This window comes from Bemisia tabaci, chromosome 1 (genome assembly GCF_918797505.1).
Source record: "Bemisia tabaci chromosome 1, PGI_BMITA_v3".
Taxonomy (NCBI): domain Eukaryota; kingdom Metazoa; phylum Arthropoda; class Insecta; order Hemiptera; family Aleyrodidae; genus Bemisia; species Bemisia tabaci.
In genome coordinates, this window is record NC_092793.1 from 30,041,580 (window position 1) to 30,060,889 (window position 19,310).

Below are 19,310 nucleotides of genomic sequence, written 5' to 3' on the forward strand. Positions count from 1 at the left end.
GCATAAATGAAAAAAAAAAAGTGCTCTGAAAATTTATTAAGCAGCAAATATTTTTCTGCTGGGAAAACCTATATGTTCCTAAAAAAGAAAAGCTTCAAGTAAATGGGCTGATCCATTTAAATGTGTTATTTTTACATCTCTAATGTTTAGGTAATCTTCAATTTATATAAAAATAAAATAAGCAGAGTTTTCATTCCGGGGAGATGGTCAATTATATGTCAATTAATTAATTATTAATTGCAATTAATTCCCATTCCTTAATGCGGGCTTTTCAAACGATTTAACTGTTTTATAGGACAGCCGCCCCTTAAAATCACTGTCAGGGCGTCATAATTACGTCCAAACCAGTTGAGAACTGTTCATTTAATATTCATGACGCCCTGACAGTGATTTTAAGGGGTGGCCGTCTTATAAAACGGGTAAACCATTTGAAAATCCCGCGTCAGGAATCGGAATTAATTCCTGGCCGATCTCGGAACTTTTTCCCGGAATATTTGAAAATAATCGGAATAAAATAGTTCCGAATCACGGAATCTTGGGCTGAGCGAGAACGGCAGCACTGTAATCAGTTATTATCACCTCTCAGCCGATATGAAAATCGGGCAGTTAAAGTAGTCTGAAGTATTTTCTTTTCTAGTGAATCATTTAATTCACATTATTCGGGAATTAAAACGTTATAATAAGCAAGTAGGATACATAATATATTCGAACGCCCATTTTCTAGTCTCCAAAGTGACGTGCTCTACTTTCACAGCATCCTGTAATTGTGATGTGTTTGCTCTGAAACAAAATTCCTCAAAATGTTTAAAGATATCTTAAAAGACTTGAAAACCCTTCTTAAACCCTATTATTGGGTAAATATTATACTCAGTTTATCTTACATTTGTGCCAAGAAATTTCCTTTGATCTGCAACTTCACTTTCCCTCATTCTGATTCAAGATGCGAACTGGATTCGGTAAGTTGGTTCAATTAGACTAAAAATATCCCGAGATCATTTTGGACTTGATGTTTAATTGCTATTAATGTTGTCCAGGTAAATTGGGGTCCACGCAATCATGCCAGTAACTCTACTTTTAGCCTATTCATGAGGCACTTGGTCTGAAGCAATAAGGTTTGAACTTGAAAAGGATCTCTGTTAGACACTATCTTTCTGTTATTGATATCTAAAATAAAACATCCAAATAGTCGCTAAGTTTAATTTGGATTGAACTTCATTAGGACTGAAGAAGCTGGTAAATTATAAATTGGTTAAAACCGTTCTTCTTTAAAACTGCCGATACCGAGTATGAAGTTCTTGGATTGTCTCGAAGATGAAAGATGTATTTTGCCTTTCCCTCATGTATGATGATAAAGGATTTGCCTTTTTATTTTTTTCCTTTTTCTATGCAAGAACTGAGAGAAACCAGAAAAACCTGTTGCTATTGAAAGTTTTTTTAAACGTTGTCTGTAAACTTTCACGGGATGTGAAAAATGTTTAAGGATAAGATTGCAATCAATCTTTGCTCCAAGAAACTTTGTGCAAGGAGTTGAATTTGTGACCCTCTTTGCACACTTATGTGCAACGGCGAAAGAAATTTGAAAAATAGTAGTTAAATAGGTAAGTAATAATATATCAGCTTACTTTCGATTTTTAAATTTACCAGTCACTCCATTTCTCTAATACATGGTCGTTCTTCTTTTTCAGAAAGAGGGAGAAATTCTGCTTTTCTTGGCGATAGTCGTAATGATACGTACACGTAGGGCTGGTAGTGTGTCCATGATAAACTACTTATCCCTGAGTTTTATGTACACAAAAGCAGTGAACACGGTTCTTTGGTTTTATGCAGATTTTCGACTGGGCATACTGTTTGTTGTTCTTTTCATTTGTAAGTAATTTTGGTCATATATGGTCGCTCCTCCAATATAAAGGTGTAACTGGATTCTGAGATGAGCTCTGTCGCTTGTATAACTACATGCCACAAGGGAATTATCGACGGTGTAGGTCTGCAATCACTTATCTTGGTTTACAACGTCGCAGATTTCCTGTCATACTTTATTTTTTTAGGAGGGGAGATTTTCAAGCACCGCAAATGAGATATGTGGTTGCGGACTTACGCCGTCATTATATGGGAATGGAGCTATGTGCTTATGTCAAAGGAGCAGTAATATGACATAAATGGTGAATAAATATGATTAATAGTGAATTTTTCTACATATTGCTCAATAAATCTGTAGCCAAATCCAAACATCTGTAAAGGCAATTGTGTCAGACCCTAAAAAATCTCCAGCCCGACTGATCTATGCCATATTCAACCTTTCTCTCAAGTTATCAAAGTGTTCAGAATCTCCCTAACTTGTCTTGTCAACGGGTAGTCTTTCATGCTTATCGTAGAATTTGGATAGTCGACAACAGAATTTTAGTCCCTCAAAAGAGTTGCCCAGTTACTTTGAGTTACTCCCAGAGACATGAGGACAACTAAGTTTTTATTTAGAATTGAAGTTAAATCTTATAACATGACTATGTATAGTAAGAGTTCGATGACTCGGGGAACTGTCTGAAGATTTCTTTGTCTGAAAGGGCTCAAAACAGGAATGCGTTTTTGGGTTAACATTGTTCAAAGTATACCTACCTGGAGTATATTTTAAAGAAATGGGAATGGCTCACATTGGTTTTCACCCCTCTAATGAATGGACCATTTAAACTCCACGCTTTGCCTATGAGCAGGTCATAAATGCTCAGGATAGGGAAGACGCAGATTACATGATATGCAAGTTGACAAGTGACGCAAAGTTTCACTCTTCCCACTAAGCATCTAATACTAGGTCATTTGCAGATTATTAGTGACATCAAACAACAGATGAATATACTTAGACTTGGATTGGGTACTTATGTAAGTTTAATTGATTTGAGCTCAAATTATACATTTTTCATTTCTCAGGACATCTTATTGTTTTTTCTCTCTTTTATCATTTTTAGTGGTTGCAGTCTTCTTGCCTGAACCAACTTACTCTGGGCCTGACTATGTGAATTATTTCCGTGCATTGCACAATTTAGAGGAAGAATTGGAAAGAGACAAACAAGTTACGTGGTTAATTTGCTTCTACACTGCATGGAATCCTTCTTGTGTTAATTTTGCGCCGATATTTGCTCAGTTATCATCGCAGTAAGTATCAGTTATTTTTACTTAGACATTCTCCTCGAAACAAAAAAAGTTGGTATTCGCTTATACAAGGTGAAAATTTGGAAATTCAAAAGGAAAATGGAACTATATTTTTTCCATTCAAGGGAGTCTTATGAATCAATGAAGCAATGAAAGATTAATTGTGAGAGTAGAGAGAATATTTTACTTCTTACGCACTCATTTATTTGTACGCATAAATTCATGCCAGCTGCTCAGACAGCCAAGTTGAGGGCAAATCTCTGCAGCCAGCAATCAAATCAATTTTTCTCATAGACAGCCTAAAGCTGTTCACAAGTAATGCAAAAGAATATTGCATTGCTGCTGTAGAGTCCAGAGGAGTACTTACCTCAGCTTCTCTTTTTTTAGTTATTTCTTTCAGTACAATTTGTAGCGTATCTTGTATGTCATTTTTCAATGTTTTTTTGGTAGGTGACATAGATTTTTGTCTAATATCTTTCCCATACTTTTCAGGGAAGCATCATTATAATTTTGGGTATGAAACTTTATTTTAATGAGTACCAACCGCATCCAAATTACCCAGGTCTAATTTTCCATTCTAAATTCACCATTCTCATGATACAAATAATACACACATTCACATTCTTAACAACAATTTTTGCTTGAAGGTCCAATTCTCCAACGTTTTCTTACTCAAAGAAAATTTATGAATGCTAAGACTAGGAATTGGAATGGAACCAAAAAATTATTTCAAAAAAAATTTCCTTTCATTTACTCCTCAAAAAGATACAACAACAATGAAAATTTCGGAATGTCAAAATTATGACTTTTATTTTGCGACTGACTGTACAGTTACGTAGATTCTCTTTGTCAGGAAAAGTCTCCTTCACTTAGCAGGCTTAAAAGTATACAGAAGAAAATCCAACATTACCTGTCCGTTTTTTGTTTTCGTTTTTTTTTTTTGACATCATTAGTTTTGAACAACCAGGACACTTCAGCTGTTAGCATAGATAATACTCTCAACATGCAACAAACCAAAATTTATTCATTTTTTCCTTCTCCTCCTGCCTGACTGATTGAAGTAATCTCTGGGAAACCTTTTCAGGTATTGTTTGGAAAATTTGAAGTTTGGCAAAATTGACATCGGCCGATATCCGGATGCTGCAAAGAAATTTAACATCAATGATTCATCACTTAGTACGCAGTTGCCAACTTTGATATTATTCAAAGAAGGGAAAGAAGTCATTAGGCGGCCTGCATATGACACGAAAGGAAAAATTCAGAAATTCTTTTTCACTGAAGTAAGTGTATTCTAGCTTTTGTATGGTTTTTCAATTCATTTATATTTTATCGTAGAAGCTCTACTTTTTTTACTTCCTTTTAAATCTCAATATTCTCTCTGTAGATTAAACTCTACTAGTAACTTACTTAGTTGACCAAGAGTCTCCTTAAAATGTTTTCATCCTGATATATTTCATTCCTCATTGACTTTGGGATTAATTCTCCCATAATTTTTAGGGTCTTGTCGCCCCAGAATTCCCCTGCTAAGAGCCCCATCGATATAGTGGTGACAAATATTGACTTACTCAATATTCATTACCTTTTCAGAAGCCACTGGGAGGAAAAGAAGAAGCAGACACAAATCATGTATCATTTTGTTGTTTAATTGATTGCCTGTTCTTGTTTATGTTTGGTCAAATATACTGCTGATTTAATTTTACCCTGTCTACTATCTAAATTCTAAATAACTTGTTTGACTGCTAATTGTGTTCATGTCGCAAGATAGTGAGAATCTCTGCCTGTGAAGATGGTAACGGGGAAAATCGCCATATTTTCTCCCGTGTAATTCAACGCTACCCATAGCGAATCTTCTGAAAACTGCCTGTGAAGTCAAGGCCTGGCTTAATAATATGAATCAATTTAAATTGAATTGCCCATTTTCCTGGATGTATGAGGTCGGCTTTCTTTCTCTCTCAGTTTTTGCAAAAAAGAAAACTGGTCGAGTCAGTGGCTGTGCTGCTTGACAATGCCACTGTAGAAAAGAATATCCAAATGAACGATGTCTAATCAAACAATTTTAGTTTTTTTTTGGGTGGGACCATTGCATATACTAAAAGCATTGAATCAAGTCAAGATTCAGAGGTCACACCTTGCTCTTTTCTCATGTGAAATTAATTGACAGGCTAAGACTAAAAGAACCTCATGATATGAATCTTCATGAAAGTTTAAGTTTGAAAAACACCTGTAACATGCTGAAAATCTCCAAAATCGACTCATTGTAGAAATATTAACGTTTGGAGTCTGTATCAGAGTCAGTGGATTGAAACCTCTTATTTCGGGAAAAAACAGAATCAGTGCACATCTAACCTACTAATTATTCAACGAACAACTATTCCTTTTCTGATATCCAGTTTTTGTCATTTTGTATGCTTCTTCAATCATAAAACATCTCAAAATTAGTTTTGCATGTGATGAAACTGAATGAACCTAGGTTTTCTGATAAGGAGGATATTTGAATTAGCAGACTCAGAAAAAGCTAATTTTTTGCTTACTTAGGTATCTCTTTTAGGTATCTTAGGCTCTGGGGACTGCTAGCACATCAAACTTGCTCAGTGTGGAGGTTTGATTTAAAAGCACCATTTGTGTTGCTCAGAATTTTTAGGCCCTCTGTGTCATTTTGGTGATGTTTTGTATCTTCAAAAATAATTAATCATCCTTTTTTTGTGTGTGTTTATTTTAGGACAATGTGAAGGCGTCTTATGATTTAAACAACTTGTATGAAGAATGCAAGAAAGTTTTGAGTACGAAGAAAGTGAAAGCCGGTACTACATCTGACTCCAAAAACAAAAAAGATTAAGTATGTCATTCCTTCAGGCCTGTCGCAAGGGCCTGTACCTAATGTGGAGGCCCAAGTAGTACGAAATTGTATACGTTGCTGAAATTCCCCACACCTCCCCCTCTCTCTCTACTGGGAAAAATGAATCAAATATACCCATGGAAAATCCCTCTTCTCTCCTGAAACAGTTATACATGTTCAGGTTTCCCTGCTTATTTTTTTTCGGCGTCTTTGCATGCTTAGAAAGGAAGGAAGAAAAGAAAGAGATAGATGGAAGTGCCTACTCACACTCTACATATCATGAGATTTACCTTTTTCAAGTTATTATCAAAATGGCGAATGTTGGAAAAACTGGTAACTGGAGTGAAAGTGCATGCCTACTCATGGAATTTATTTCCTAGTTTTTTAGTATAATTTGGAAAGTATATTCACAGGGTGTCTACAAGTCCTGAAATAGTACTGATTTTTTAAAGGCGGTCCGGAAGTACTGTAAAAGTGCGGAAATTCCGTTAAAAGGTCTGGAATTTTATCATTTTTTTGTCGTTTCTGTTGTAATTTTAGCGAGAAACTTAAATCTTTAAAATTTGTCGAATTTTGTCAATTGGCGGAATGTACTGAAAAAGCACTGAATTTTTCCGCTGAAGAGGTACTGAATTCCTTGGGAATGTACTGAAAAAGTACTGTAAAATTACTGATGTCTGGCTAACCTGTTTTAGTAGACACCCTGATTCAGAACCCTCTTAGAATTTGGTAAAGGGGACAGAGATAATTGCTTCACTTCCATCGGCCGGGAGGGAGTGGCGGGGGGGTTAGAGGGAGCCAAATTCATTTTTAGTGTCACTGTGTCTGTGACAGTTCACCCTTGCGACAACCCTGCATTCCCATGTCTACCGCTGACTGCCTATCTTCTTTTGAAGATCCAACATTTTTATTGAAACACGCACTTAGTTTGTGAAATTTATAGAGCTGTCCCAATTTTCATGTGCCCCCATTAAGCACTTCGTAGTTTTAGTTAAAAGCCACTAATTACCAATTTCTAGTCGAATTTTAGAGGTAAAAAGTTTTTTATTGCTGCTCTCTCCTCTAATGTCAGTCCTTTTTTTCTATGCTTCAATCACTGATAGATTGTGAATTTTATTTTATTTGTTTGTTGGTTTGACTACCCACTAATATCCAGCCCACTGGCCATGAAATAGTTTGTCTTGCCAAATTATTTTACTGTAGATCTGTAAAGAAATCATATTACTCAATCGCACATTTGTCTGCCCTTGAGGATACCCTTTGAGCTTATTAGTGAGACAAGAACAGGCAAGACAAGGCAAGTCGCAGCTTACCTCATCTTGTCTGTTTTTGTTGCTCCTGTGGATTCGAAGGGCAACCAGGTAAGTGCAAGTGAGATATAAGATTTCTCTGCGTGCCACTACTCTCATGCGTATAATTCACCTTGCAAAACCTGCAAAGTTCATAATCTAATAATAATAATTATTTGTTGAGACTTTGAAATGAAATTATATGAATGATGCAAATAATTTTTTGTCTTTGGTAACTTTAGTGGAAGCATTTAGCCATGATTTTTACATTATATTGTATTCAGTATCAATCCCAATTTTGAAGAAATATTTACTGTATGTGTCTGAGTTAAGGGGATACTTTGTAAAACTTTTTAGGTATTGCATTTTCTTTAAAGTATTATTGTTTGTCGTTGGAGGAGAATGCATTCATAAGTTTCGATCATTGCTAATCTTAGAGCATTTTTGAATAAAAATTCTGATAAGTAGCAAATGCTGAGTAGGCAAATTGTAAAAGGTTGTAAGCTTTCATGTGCCTTCTTACTTTGAGGCGCCCTCAAATTTTCTCATAGAGATACATATGTTTCTCTATGGGGCTATTGCTAACATTAAGAGACAGTTATTATTAACAATTGAACTTTGCGCAGTAACAGAGAGGGCGTGTATGTAGCATGAGACAACCTTTATTTTCGAAATTTGTTTCCCCTTGATAGTTTTTAGGGGAAAAAATAAGGAAACCTACATTCTGAAATATCTGTATATTTTATTGCAGATCACTGCAAAAATGTGCAACTTAAAATGAGCACTGTAAACAAATTAATGAAGCTAGCACAAATATCTTTGCATTGTTGAATTTCTGAGGTTTTCTGCTTTTCCAAACACGGCGGAACAACTTAATCACATCTATTTACAAAATATTTATTTCAATAAAGTTGTAGGGCAATTTTTGGAACTTCTGATCACTCCACATACATATTCAATTTAGTTGTATTGAAGATAATTGCCATGTTGAACAGCCCACCAATTAATGTTCTTTATTTTTCGTTTTATAATTGTATTCTTCCATGTTAAGATGTCAATTTATTTCTTGACAATGCATTTTTGCTACTTCCCTTCCATGTTTAAGGAATTTTTTGTTCCCAAAATGGTGAAAATTGCACCGCTTTTATGATTTCCTTTAACCAATATTCATATAATGATTTTTAGATTGTAAGAATATAGTATATTTCATTTCTAAGTGAAAGCTACTTCAAAGCTTCAGTTGGGGGATTTTTATAAAAATGCCCTCTCTTTGTAGGTAAATTCCTACCACGTGTACCTACTGCATCCTTCTCCATCACCTCATTAATGATGATCCAGCACTATTTTATTTTGATGAATGTTTATCTTCTTTACGCAATATGTACAGTGAAAGCCCTATGTGTGAGAACCTATGAAATGAGCAAGATTGGCCAATTCCGGTGCAATATTTAAATATTGATTACAATGAGAATCTACAAACTGTTTAAACCGGTATGGATCAAAATTAATAGCCAGAGAAATATTAACTGGGACAACTGAATTAATCTGCCTCATTTCGTTCCTCTGAAAGGGGTATCTCTATTTCCATATGAGTTGCGGAAAGCATAGAGTTATACAGAGAACAGAGCTCAACTGTGTGCTGTAATCATGCTTCTTTATTTTCTTTTTTCATTATTTGCGAAAGAACGAAGAAGCAACGTTGATATACGTGCCCAACTCATTAAAGTCACGAAATCTCTTAACTTCAATTGTCCAAGCTGTAAAACTCGTGGTAGGAATTTTTTTACAATTTATGAACAAATTTAGTAGTCGGTCGTGCTCTTTCATGAAGAGTTCTCCTTCCTTTGACAGGTCCTCTTGTTTGTTTTAAGTTGAAATTAATTTATAAAGAATTGTTGATTTCTCTTTAATCAGAGTGATTTGTTCTTCCTCTCCTTTAGTTTAATTGCACCTATCCACAAAAATGTACATACTGTGTTGTAATGTTACTAAGTTTGTAAGTTTTCAATTAATTTTAGCAGTACTATCGTCAGTTTAAGTATTCTTCTCTTTTGTTGAGGAGACAAATGCATCTGCAGGAAATTTTGAATGTTATTGGATGGACAGGTGTTTTGTATAGTCATTCAGGTTCAGGAAGCTCAATTTGGTCCTGCACAAGAAAACTTTTAAGCTTGGTTTCCACGATGAAAATGGACCATCCATGAGACAATTGAGCATTGCCAATCAAAATTAACAGTCGCCGCTGCTTTTTGATCAACATTAATTGCTAACAGAGTTTTAAATAAATGACCTCCAATACTCTGATTGCGGTTTATGTTGATCAAAACTTAGACTTCAAGGTGCCTCTTAATTTGGATCGGCAAAACTCTGAAATGTATTGATGACGAACTATGATCATGGGAAGCTTTCATGCTTTCATTTAACTCACAAAATTCACTCTTGAGGCCCTCAGCTGTTCTATGAATTTTGCCAAGTGCCGTTTGACAAACACCGCAAGGCCTTGAATAAGATTTGCAGGTTTTAAAATTTACACAAAGTGACCGCAGAAATTTAGAGTTGGAATTTCTTGAATAAACGTGAGAAACTTTTCTGACTTTTAAGGCAAAATAGGATTATGAATTATAATTTTAAGAAATGTATTCGATTAGGAGATGAGTTACAGCGATATGATGTGGTCCATAAAATTTTGCACTCCTGTAAAAGCAATTTTTTCGCAAGTACTGATGATTCCTTCTGTTCTTTTTTCCTGAATTGCTCTTGTTCTCTCTTTGGTCACTCACAAGGGGAGTCTACGAAGTGACATCCTGGGATTGGGTTCATTTTGCTTGTACATGAAGAAGAGACAAATCTAAGGTTGACGTATTTTTTTTTAGCCGCCACCTCCCAACCGTTCTCGAGATATCGATTTTTAAAGTTACGATTTTTGCACGTTTCCGCGCGGAGTTCCGGCGAGTCAACTGAGCGCCGGCAAGCTGCACGAAGCACGTTTCCTATCAGCGCTGCAGACCGGTCAGCCTTATCAACAGTACCGTGGCCGAGTGGTAGAGTGTTCATCTACCGTTCCATCGATTGCGGGTTCGAATCCCGCTTCGTACCGTAGCCCGTATGGTACGCCGCAATGCGTGTTTACAAGTTTTCTTTATTTTTATCACACACCAAGGGGTCCGCCCCCTGGCCGCTACGCGGCCCAACCCCCGAGGCGAAAAGGCGCGCTTCGCGGCGAGCGAAATCATCGAAATCGACCGTTGACGGTTGCAAATTCAGAGTAAGGAAAAAGTCATTAAGAATATAGTGTGGTGGGAAATTTTTATTTGAAACATCATTTTATCATTCAATTAAAATTATTTACCCAGTAACCGTCAACGGTCGATTTCGATGATTTCGCTTGCCGCGAAGCGCGCCTTTTCGCCCCGGGGGTTGGGCCCCGCAGCGGCCAGGGGGCGGACCCCTTGGTGTGTGATAAAGATAAAGAAAACTTGTAAAAACGCACTGCAGCGTACCATAAGAGTTACGGCACGAAGCGGGATTCGAACCCACGATCGATGGAACGGTAGGCGAGCACTATACCACGCGGCCACGGGACTGTTGATAAGGTTGACCGGTCTGCAGCGCTGATAGGAAACGTGCTTCGTGCAGCTTGCCGGCGCTCAGTTGACTCGCCGGAACTCCGCGCGGAAACGTGCAAAAATCGTAACTTTAAAAATCGATATCTCGAGAACGGTTGGGAGGTGGCGGCTAAAAAAAAATACGTCAACCTTAGATTTGTCTCTTCTTCATGTACAAGCAAAATGAACCCAATCCCAGGATGTCACTTCGTAGACTCCCCTTGTCAGTCCAAGTTGTCAAGAGAGTTGCAGCTTCTTCATTCAGCTACTCAACTTCAAAAGAAATCGAACTTTCAATTCAAAATTACTTCATTGTAGCCCATTGTAGGGAGCATTGTGGTTTGATTTTAGATACATTGTCACAAGTCGAGAGAGGTAGGTCATTTAGTTTTGCGCTCCTTACTCCATTGAATATTGTAAATTCTCTTTGCATATGCCTACCTCTCTCCTCAATGTACGCGTCCCTGTCAGGGCCCAACGGAAGCCATTCTGGTAGACTGATTTAGGGACGGATCAGAGATTTGTGTGTTTCATTGGAGGAATTTTGATCCAAGATCAGACTGTCAAATTTTCCTGGACAATATTGAATGCTTTTTCACACATTAGCTAAATAATCAAGCCAACTTTAGAGGAAATGAAGGAGTGCGCAAAAATTGGTTAACCTGTTGTATGTGAATCTAAAGAAGGCCTTTGCTTGTAATTGAAAGCTATTAAAAACTGGCTGTAGATCTACAATTTTTTTTCTTTATTTCTTTTCTGTTTACTATCAATTCGAAGGCTAATAAATTATTGATGGAATCGTTGTACAGGTGATGCTTTCGGTACCTCCATGTTGAAGAAGTTGTGAAGCTTCATGGATTTACTTTTATGTGGTTAGTAATTTTTGGTTTGAAAAATTTAGCTGCAATGTCTATTTATGTTCTTAAATATAAACAACTAAGATTAGAGGGAAATTAATTACATTCTTAGGGTAATTAACCAGAAAGAAAAATTTTAATAATGTCTTAATAGATTAAGACATTACTTAAACTTTAGTTTTTTTGTATATTGTAAGTCTTGTAGCCACAAGTCTGAAGAGGGTAAAATCTTTCTAGAATTTTTAGGGCTGCACGGCTCTTTCATTTTTTGGAAAAGAAAGAAAAATGAACCAAAGCTAAACAACCAAACACTCGCATTTTCTGGATATCATTCCAGCATCTCTTATTTTTATCTCATCACTGTGCAGTTGTGGATTCTGAATTCACTAAAGACAAGTGGAATTTCTTTCAAAGAGTTACGATTTTTAACGATGCTCTGCATGAGAGTAAAATCACTAAGTTCAAGCAATGGTGACAGAATTTTTCCACAGCAGCTAGGCTCATTTCTCGCCCCTAACATTAGACAGTCATTGTATCGTGGCTTCAAAAATGCTTACAATGTTTTACGGGGAACGGTAGTATCTGGAGAAAAATATCTTCTTCCTCAGAAGATTTGTGCTTGTTTTTAACCAAAATATAAATTTACGCATATGAATGAAATAGCAGATCTTGATTCTTGCAGTTACTATCAATGCTAAACTGAAGACGACTGATTCTCTGTCACACTCTAAAAGAGCATTAATTTACTCAGTGCGGGCTCTACTACCATTTGAGTTTTAACTGCCAAACTGAAAAATAGCAAACACACAGTTTTCTCTTCCATAAATTTTATTTGATTTCATTACACAGTTATAGGGTGCAACAAATCAGAAGAAGAAGAAAGACAACTTTTTTATAAAAAATATTTTATTCTTTTCTAAAAAACAAGAATTAGTTTTTTCCTTATAGGTAGGTACATTATTGTTTGTCTATACTTTTACCTTAGAACTATGAAGAAATACCTGCAGAGGGAATTACCTGACGGCATCAATGAAATTAATAATGATAAAAATATAGGTAATTTAAAAAAATGTCTGATTTAGAATTATTCCGAAAGTTATTAAAATTGATTCTCTAAAATAAAAATTGGATTCTCCTTTAAAATCCACACTAACAGCTGACTCAAATGACAGTAAAAACACATCTACAGTTAATCACTAAAAAGCAAGGACTTGAGACCAATCTAACTTTTAAGCCTCACAATGAAGGTAAGGCTTCTGTGAAAAATGGCTGATTCTTATACTGGTTTGAGCAAGAACCTAAAATAGAAGCAAACAACGTTTGCATGCCCCAAATCCTGATCGTAATAATCTACACGACATTTTTGACAATAATGTAAGCATTTAAATATGCAAAAGAAAAAAAAAAAAAAAGAAAAAAAAAAATATATCCCCATAACCCATCATTCTGTCTTATATTTTCTATCTATCAATTCATAAATAGATGGCAAAATAGCTATTGAGGGTTATCTGGGCATGCCTCAGAATCATATCTTGGATTATAGGGCTCATTAACAGAGCATGTATAATGAGATCCATTCAAACGCCTCTGTGATCTCGATATTAATAAAAATTTTAACCTTCGTGTTTGACACTGTGTAAGCTGGGACAAGAAACAGTTGTAGACATGCATTACCAGGGTGGAAGAAGTAAGTAATACACCTTTCTGAAGGGTGAAATTTTTATCAAGGTTTTGGTGTTTGAAAAAATTTAATTTTCTGTTGTTACTCTCATCTGCAACACTTAAAATCCAATTATGAGACAAATAAAACTGACTAGCTGGCATTGTGCAGTTTATTGATGAATCAAAAATTACAACAATAGAAAATTCATGGTTCATCATTGAGGAAAAACATTCCCCATAAAATACACCTACATCTAAAATTAAAAGACCATAGACAAAGAAAAAGACAGATGAGGAAAAAGGTAACAATCATGCTGTCAATACTTCAGAATTTAAGAGAAGAGAAAAATCTGTATAGGCAAGTGATTTACCGTCGTCAATAGGTAGGTAAAAGTCTGTAAGAATAAAATAGGGCTTAGGTCGGAATAATCAAAGTGTAAGAAATGAACCAGGAAAATTTAAGCACAGCTGCATAACAGAAAAGTCGTAATTTAGCTAGCATAGAAAATAATGTGTGAGATGAAAACTTAAAAAATATTACCACCGTCAAGTAATGTATAATTGCAGACAATATTGAAGTAAAAAATTGGATGAGGTCCTCAGTTCATTATGCTAATATACTCGTATAATAAGTAGGGATGGGTGGGTTGGAAAATCATTTGAACAGATTGCATTAGTTTTTCAGGTGAAAAAAGGATCAGAAAGAACAGATTTATGCTACAAGTAATTACAATTGAGTACGTAAAAGGGTTTTGATATACGTCCAAGAAAAGTTGACTTAACTGAGAGAACACAACTATTCTGTATGACTTGTCTCGCTTTATGCAGAAACGACACTTCATCCCGCAGCTTTGATTATTTCTTCCTACTTTAAAGTTCATTCAAATGAGGATTACAACCATCAGTATCTTTGAGAAGACTTACATTTTGATGGGAAACACGATTGAACGACATCTGGCCAAACATGCCAACAGATACAACATTCAAACTTTCAATCCCTTAAATCTCAAAACAATGTATACCAAGAAGGGCCCTTCTCAAGTTGTACCCAACGCTTTAATTGACATTTGATTGCTGGAAATTGACTTTTTGACTAGGTAAACTTTATTTTGCAGCAATCTCCAACAATCTGCGGTCCACTTTTGACAGCTCTATACCGCCCATGCTTGCGGTAGGTTACTTCAGGAAACACAAACGATGATCACATCTCATTGGGAGTGCATTGCAATTACACTTCTCCATATCAGACCATGTCTGAGTATCTACCAATTGTAATTGGATAGGATACCATTACTTTTTATCATTTGAAGAAAACAGGTTGAGTTCAAAGTCTACAGCAACTACACAGAATGCATGTAAGAGAGAAACACCCAGTTACAAGGATATAGTGAATGATATAAAAGTTAAGCTAAAAGCCAACTAATTCAGTGTATTTAACTACATGATGCTAATTACACAACAAGCAATAGATGAAAATATAAACTCACAAAAACTGTTTTACAATGGCAGACATTTCAACCAAAAAGGACTGGGGTCTTCTTCAATGCATTGTTGCATCATTTTTATATCATTCACTATGTCTTATAATAGCTTAGCCAGCCTTTGGCATTAAAAGGTACAAGGACATATACACAAGAAGATACAATCATCATAATTGACATGATGGATAGAAATGAATATGAATTACACAAAAGCTCAAATAGAAATATAAGTTTGTGTGCAGGAGTATCCTCAAATTATCGCAAATCTACAACTGGAGAGAGTACATAAATATTAATTAAGTAGGCATTTAAAAGGCTAAATTCCCTGTGAGAGAGGTTCTTGTCAAGCACCAGAAATGAAAAACTCTTTAAAAAAATATGCGCAGACGCAATTTTATACTTCATTTTCTTCATACATTTTAATTGTTTAAAAAAATGCAAAACACACTTTTCTGATTGAAAATAAAGATCTTAAATACGATTGGAGGGCATGCACACCTGTATTCAAAGTTTTTAAATTATGTATGTAAATGGCTGCCTAAAAATTATGTTATTCCTTAGCCTGCTAAAATGAACACGTTTTCAGATAAGACACGATTGTTTATTAGAAAAGCAATGCTTTTCCTTTTCACTTCTTTCGGCAGGCAAAAAATTTTAATAAACAAGAAATACTGCACTTCGTAAAACACGGCGGTAAATTGATTCCACTTCTTTTTTGGTCTGCCCTGGGACTTAAATGAGGCAAGTAGGTACAATAACAATTCAACTTGAATTTAATCTAATAGTGAAAGTCAAAACAAAAATCTCGCTAACAACTTCACAAGTAGTCACTAAATCAACGGATTTACAACAGGAAAATTTACCGTATCTCTCTATCTCCATTCATACTCATGACTAAAGCAATTAATTAAATAAATAAAATATTTTTTAGCTTCATCTCTAAACAAACCAACTTTAAAAAATTCTACAGATGATCTACATACACAAATCGAGTTTGATGCAAAAATTAACAAGTAAAAGACTTGCTATTAAATACATTTTTTAAAGAAAATGAGATAAATAATTGAAAAATATCAATAAATTTGTGCTGAGCAGATCAAATATCTAGGCAACCGATTTTAAATCCTCTGATTCATAACAACATGAAATAACATATATTTAAACTTTTGCAATAATTAAAATAATTGATAACATCACTGGTATTTTTTTCACAAAGATCTAACTTAATCATGTCAATGTGGATACACAGGTGCTTCCTTAAAGCATTTTCTCACTTTCTCACTTTCATAACATGACAAGATTCATATGGCAAAAAAATCTTAAGGATGATAACAAGGTTTCGACTAAAAGCATAACGGATGATGTTAATTGTGCTGTGGTAATGAGGAATCAATTTTTTTATCAGTACAAAATCCACCAGTAAATGTTATTTGTTAGTACCAAGCGAACAGTATGCATTGATAAAATTATGTGCATGTAGACAGTTCTTTTTGTCTTTAACTTAGAGACTCCAAGTCTCGCAAGAAAACGCAACACTTCAAATGTAATTTTGTGAAATGAAAATCAGTTTATAAGTCAAATTGTGCTCACGTACTATTTAACAAACTGGTCCAGTATACATTTTTTTCCAATAACTACATCATAAAGACATATAACCGACAAAGAACTTGTGATGCTGTTCTAACAAATAACACTAACCATAGATAAAACAAAGGAAAAAAATCTATCAATAAAGTACTTCGCCATGAATCCTGAGTCTGTTTTTTCCTTTTATGTAGTTGTAACAGGTTGAAACATGCCTTCAGACGTAATGCCTAAATTTTAGTTAAGAATTCACACGCTTCTTATGAGGAACTAAACATCAATTAAGTATTCTTTTTAAACAAAGATGGTGGACAAAAAAAAAAAAAATATTTAGAGAGGAAAATGACAAAGATGAGAATCCAATAATTCTGAACATGTGAAAGCATTTATGTTTTCATTATTGGAATAGGAAAGCAATAATTGAAAGGAAGAAAATGAATTTTAAATTTATCTCGAAAATATTGCAAACTGCTCATAGGAAAAGGCAGTAGGGTCAAATTCAAATAGTCCAAATGATTAACATTGGATTAGTATTAATTCAAAAAATAAAACACCAAATACTTTAGACAGTTTTTTAACAGTTTTCTAACTCAGTTCTAAATCATAGTAAACTAAATGCCAGAAAATGTACTTAGTGTTCATGACAGAGTCTGATTTGGGTGCAGTGCCTTGTAGTACAAATAATGGCTTGATAACAAATCCAGAGAAATACAAAAAAGCAATTGCTTCAAAAATTGATAAAGAGTAGCATGACTTAAAAGTGGAGGTTGTGCAATTCAGAAAATAAATACAAAAGAGAAATTTGGCATAAAATTCGTTACACCATCAAAATAGCTCATGTATAAAATTGACGATTATAATGCAGCTGCATATTTTATAACACAGTTACGATAATGGACGGCTAGTTCCTTCACAATCTAGTGCATTGAGATAATGGTAGATACGTGCTTTTTGGTTTGCGCGGAGGTTCAACTTCATAACAATGACACAGTGATTCATCAGCTCCTTTTTATTTTCCAGAGGGAGGACAAAGACAAACTTAATTGATTAAAATGTTTTGATAGGTAATACATTTTTGTGGAGTTACGGAATTGAAACCTAGCTATCTTTCACAGCAAATTTTCTCAGGCAAAGTAATTAGTAAGTAAACCCTACAAATTTCATCTTAATTAAGATTTTATCTCTGGTGGAACGGGGAGGGGGGAATAGACTTTGCTAAAAGTGCAATTGTTGCGAAACAAAAAAATCTACGCTTAAGCTATTTTAACGGTAATTTGTACTTTGGTTACTGCTTCTTTGTTCTTAAATATTCTGATATAAAAATAAAGACACTCCCATGCAATTAGAAACACCTGCGATGTAAGTCATCAGACAAGGTGTAGAACTTACAGAATCGTAACTAGGTTCAAAAGAAAAAGTGTAAAATGAACGGTGCGCCAGCAAAGAAAGTGGACCATCTGTGTGTAAGTCTGCTCCATTTAAAGATACCAAAAAGATTCAAGAGAGTATTCAAGTCTGCTGATTGCAGCAGAACGAAAATTCTGTCCTCATGAATAACATATGAATTGATTGTTCCCATTGGAAGATTATGCCTTTCTTGAGACCTCAACCTTTGAAGAGAAAATATTTGGTTCCTGTTTAACCCTCATGAATATGTATTGGAACCAATTGAACCATTACATTGGTATCCTCCTAACATGAAAAAGGCATTCTTAGATAATTTAGCAAAAAATAGAAAATATGCCATTTACAAAACAAGCCATTTTACCTATTGCAAATCCTTTTAAAGATCGTCATATTGAAGATTTTGTTGAGGTTTTTGTTTTTTTGGTGAGCGTGCAAATGCATGTTTAAAATTAGCTACATAACTTCCTTGTGCTGGATAGGCAAATCATTGCAGTAGAGGCATTATAGGTTTTTGCGGAATTTGACACACAGATGAGAACAAGTTTTTGTTGGAGGATATTAAAATGAGAAGTTGATCTTACTAGATGTTAAACAGTTGTTACTGTTCACTTTCACTTACAAACACATTAAGGTCAGAAACGTTTCTCCCACTAAAATTGTCTTGGGCTCACAAAAATATATTTAGCGTTGGAAATAGACTCACTGCTACGATGTTAAAGTTGTAAAATTGATTTTTAACTGCTAAAAAAATACAAGTAGGTATTGAGAGAAAATACAATGATTATGGATGGATAATGCTGAAGATGTAACATTCATGTTAAATAAGAGGAAAAAACGAAAGGAAAAAACGAGACAAAAAAGTGAAAACAAACCTTATAAACACACCTTCTCCGGTGATAGTGACTGATAAGGTTGAAAACAATCAAATATTCAAAATTGAGACAAACTTCAAAGTGTGATGGCACACTTAAAGGGTAACATAATGAGAAAAATGAAATAATGAACTTTCAGCAAGATAAAAAATTATATGGTCCAAAACCACTTCTTCCTTTCTGATTAGTAAAAATTATTTTAGATACTGAGCAATTTTTCGTTGTTAGGTGCCTTACTGCAAGATTTCTAGATATAAAAAGGTACGAATGACCAAAAAATAATGTTTTTATAATTTTGACACAGATTTTTCCATGTCTTTCACCTAGATTATTAAAAAACTAAAGATCACCAACATTCGGTGATAATAATATTGTTTCCAGACAATTGACAGCTGCAACCATAATCATACCTAAATTTAGAGTTGAACAAATTTTAATTACATCCGAGCTACAATCAATGATAGACCTTGGTCCGAATTATTGAAATCATTTGACCTCAAGACAAGCATTTACTCAACCTGTTCCACCTATTGTCCTAAAATGCCTAAAAAATTTCACTGATAGAAAATAGTATTT

General features: G+C 34.8%; 1 protein-coding gene across 1 annotated transcript; it reads left to right on the forward strand.

Moving 5' to 3' along the window:
- The first annotated feature begins 567 nt into the window (after positions 1-567).
- LOC109041239 (thioredoxin-related transmembrane protein 2 homolog) lies at positions 568-8,245 on the forward strand. The gene is made up of 5 exons (XM_019057504.2): positions 568-956; positions 1,686-1,866; positions 2,958-3,144; positions 4,226-4,421; positions 5,861-8,245. The coding sequence occupies exons 1-5, from the start codon at positions 801-803 to the stop codon at positions 5,975-5,977; spliced, it is 837 nt and encodes a 278-aa protein (XP_018913049.1). The 5' UTR covers positions 568-800; the 3' UTR covers positions 5,978-8,245.
- The last annotated feature ends 11,065 nt before the right edge of the window (positions 8,246-19,310 follow it).

Coding starts and splice junctions, on each gene's coding strand:
- LOC109041239 (XM_019057504.2), top strand. CDS start 801: ATGTTTAAAGATATCTTAAAAGACTTGAAAACCCTTCTTAAACCCTAT. Junction 957..1,685: donor CAAGATGCGAACTGGATTCG/GTAAGTTGGTTC, acceptor CTTCTTTTTCAG/AAAGAGGGAGAAATTCTGCT. Junction 4,422..5,860: donor AGAAATTCTTTTTCACTGAA/GTAAGTGTATTC, acceptor TGTTTATTTTAG/GACAATGTGAAGGCGTCTTA.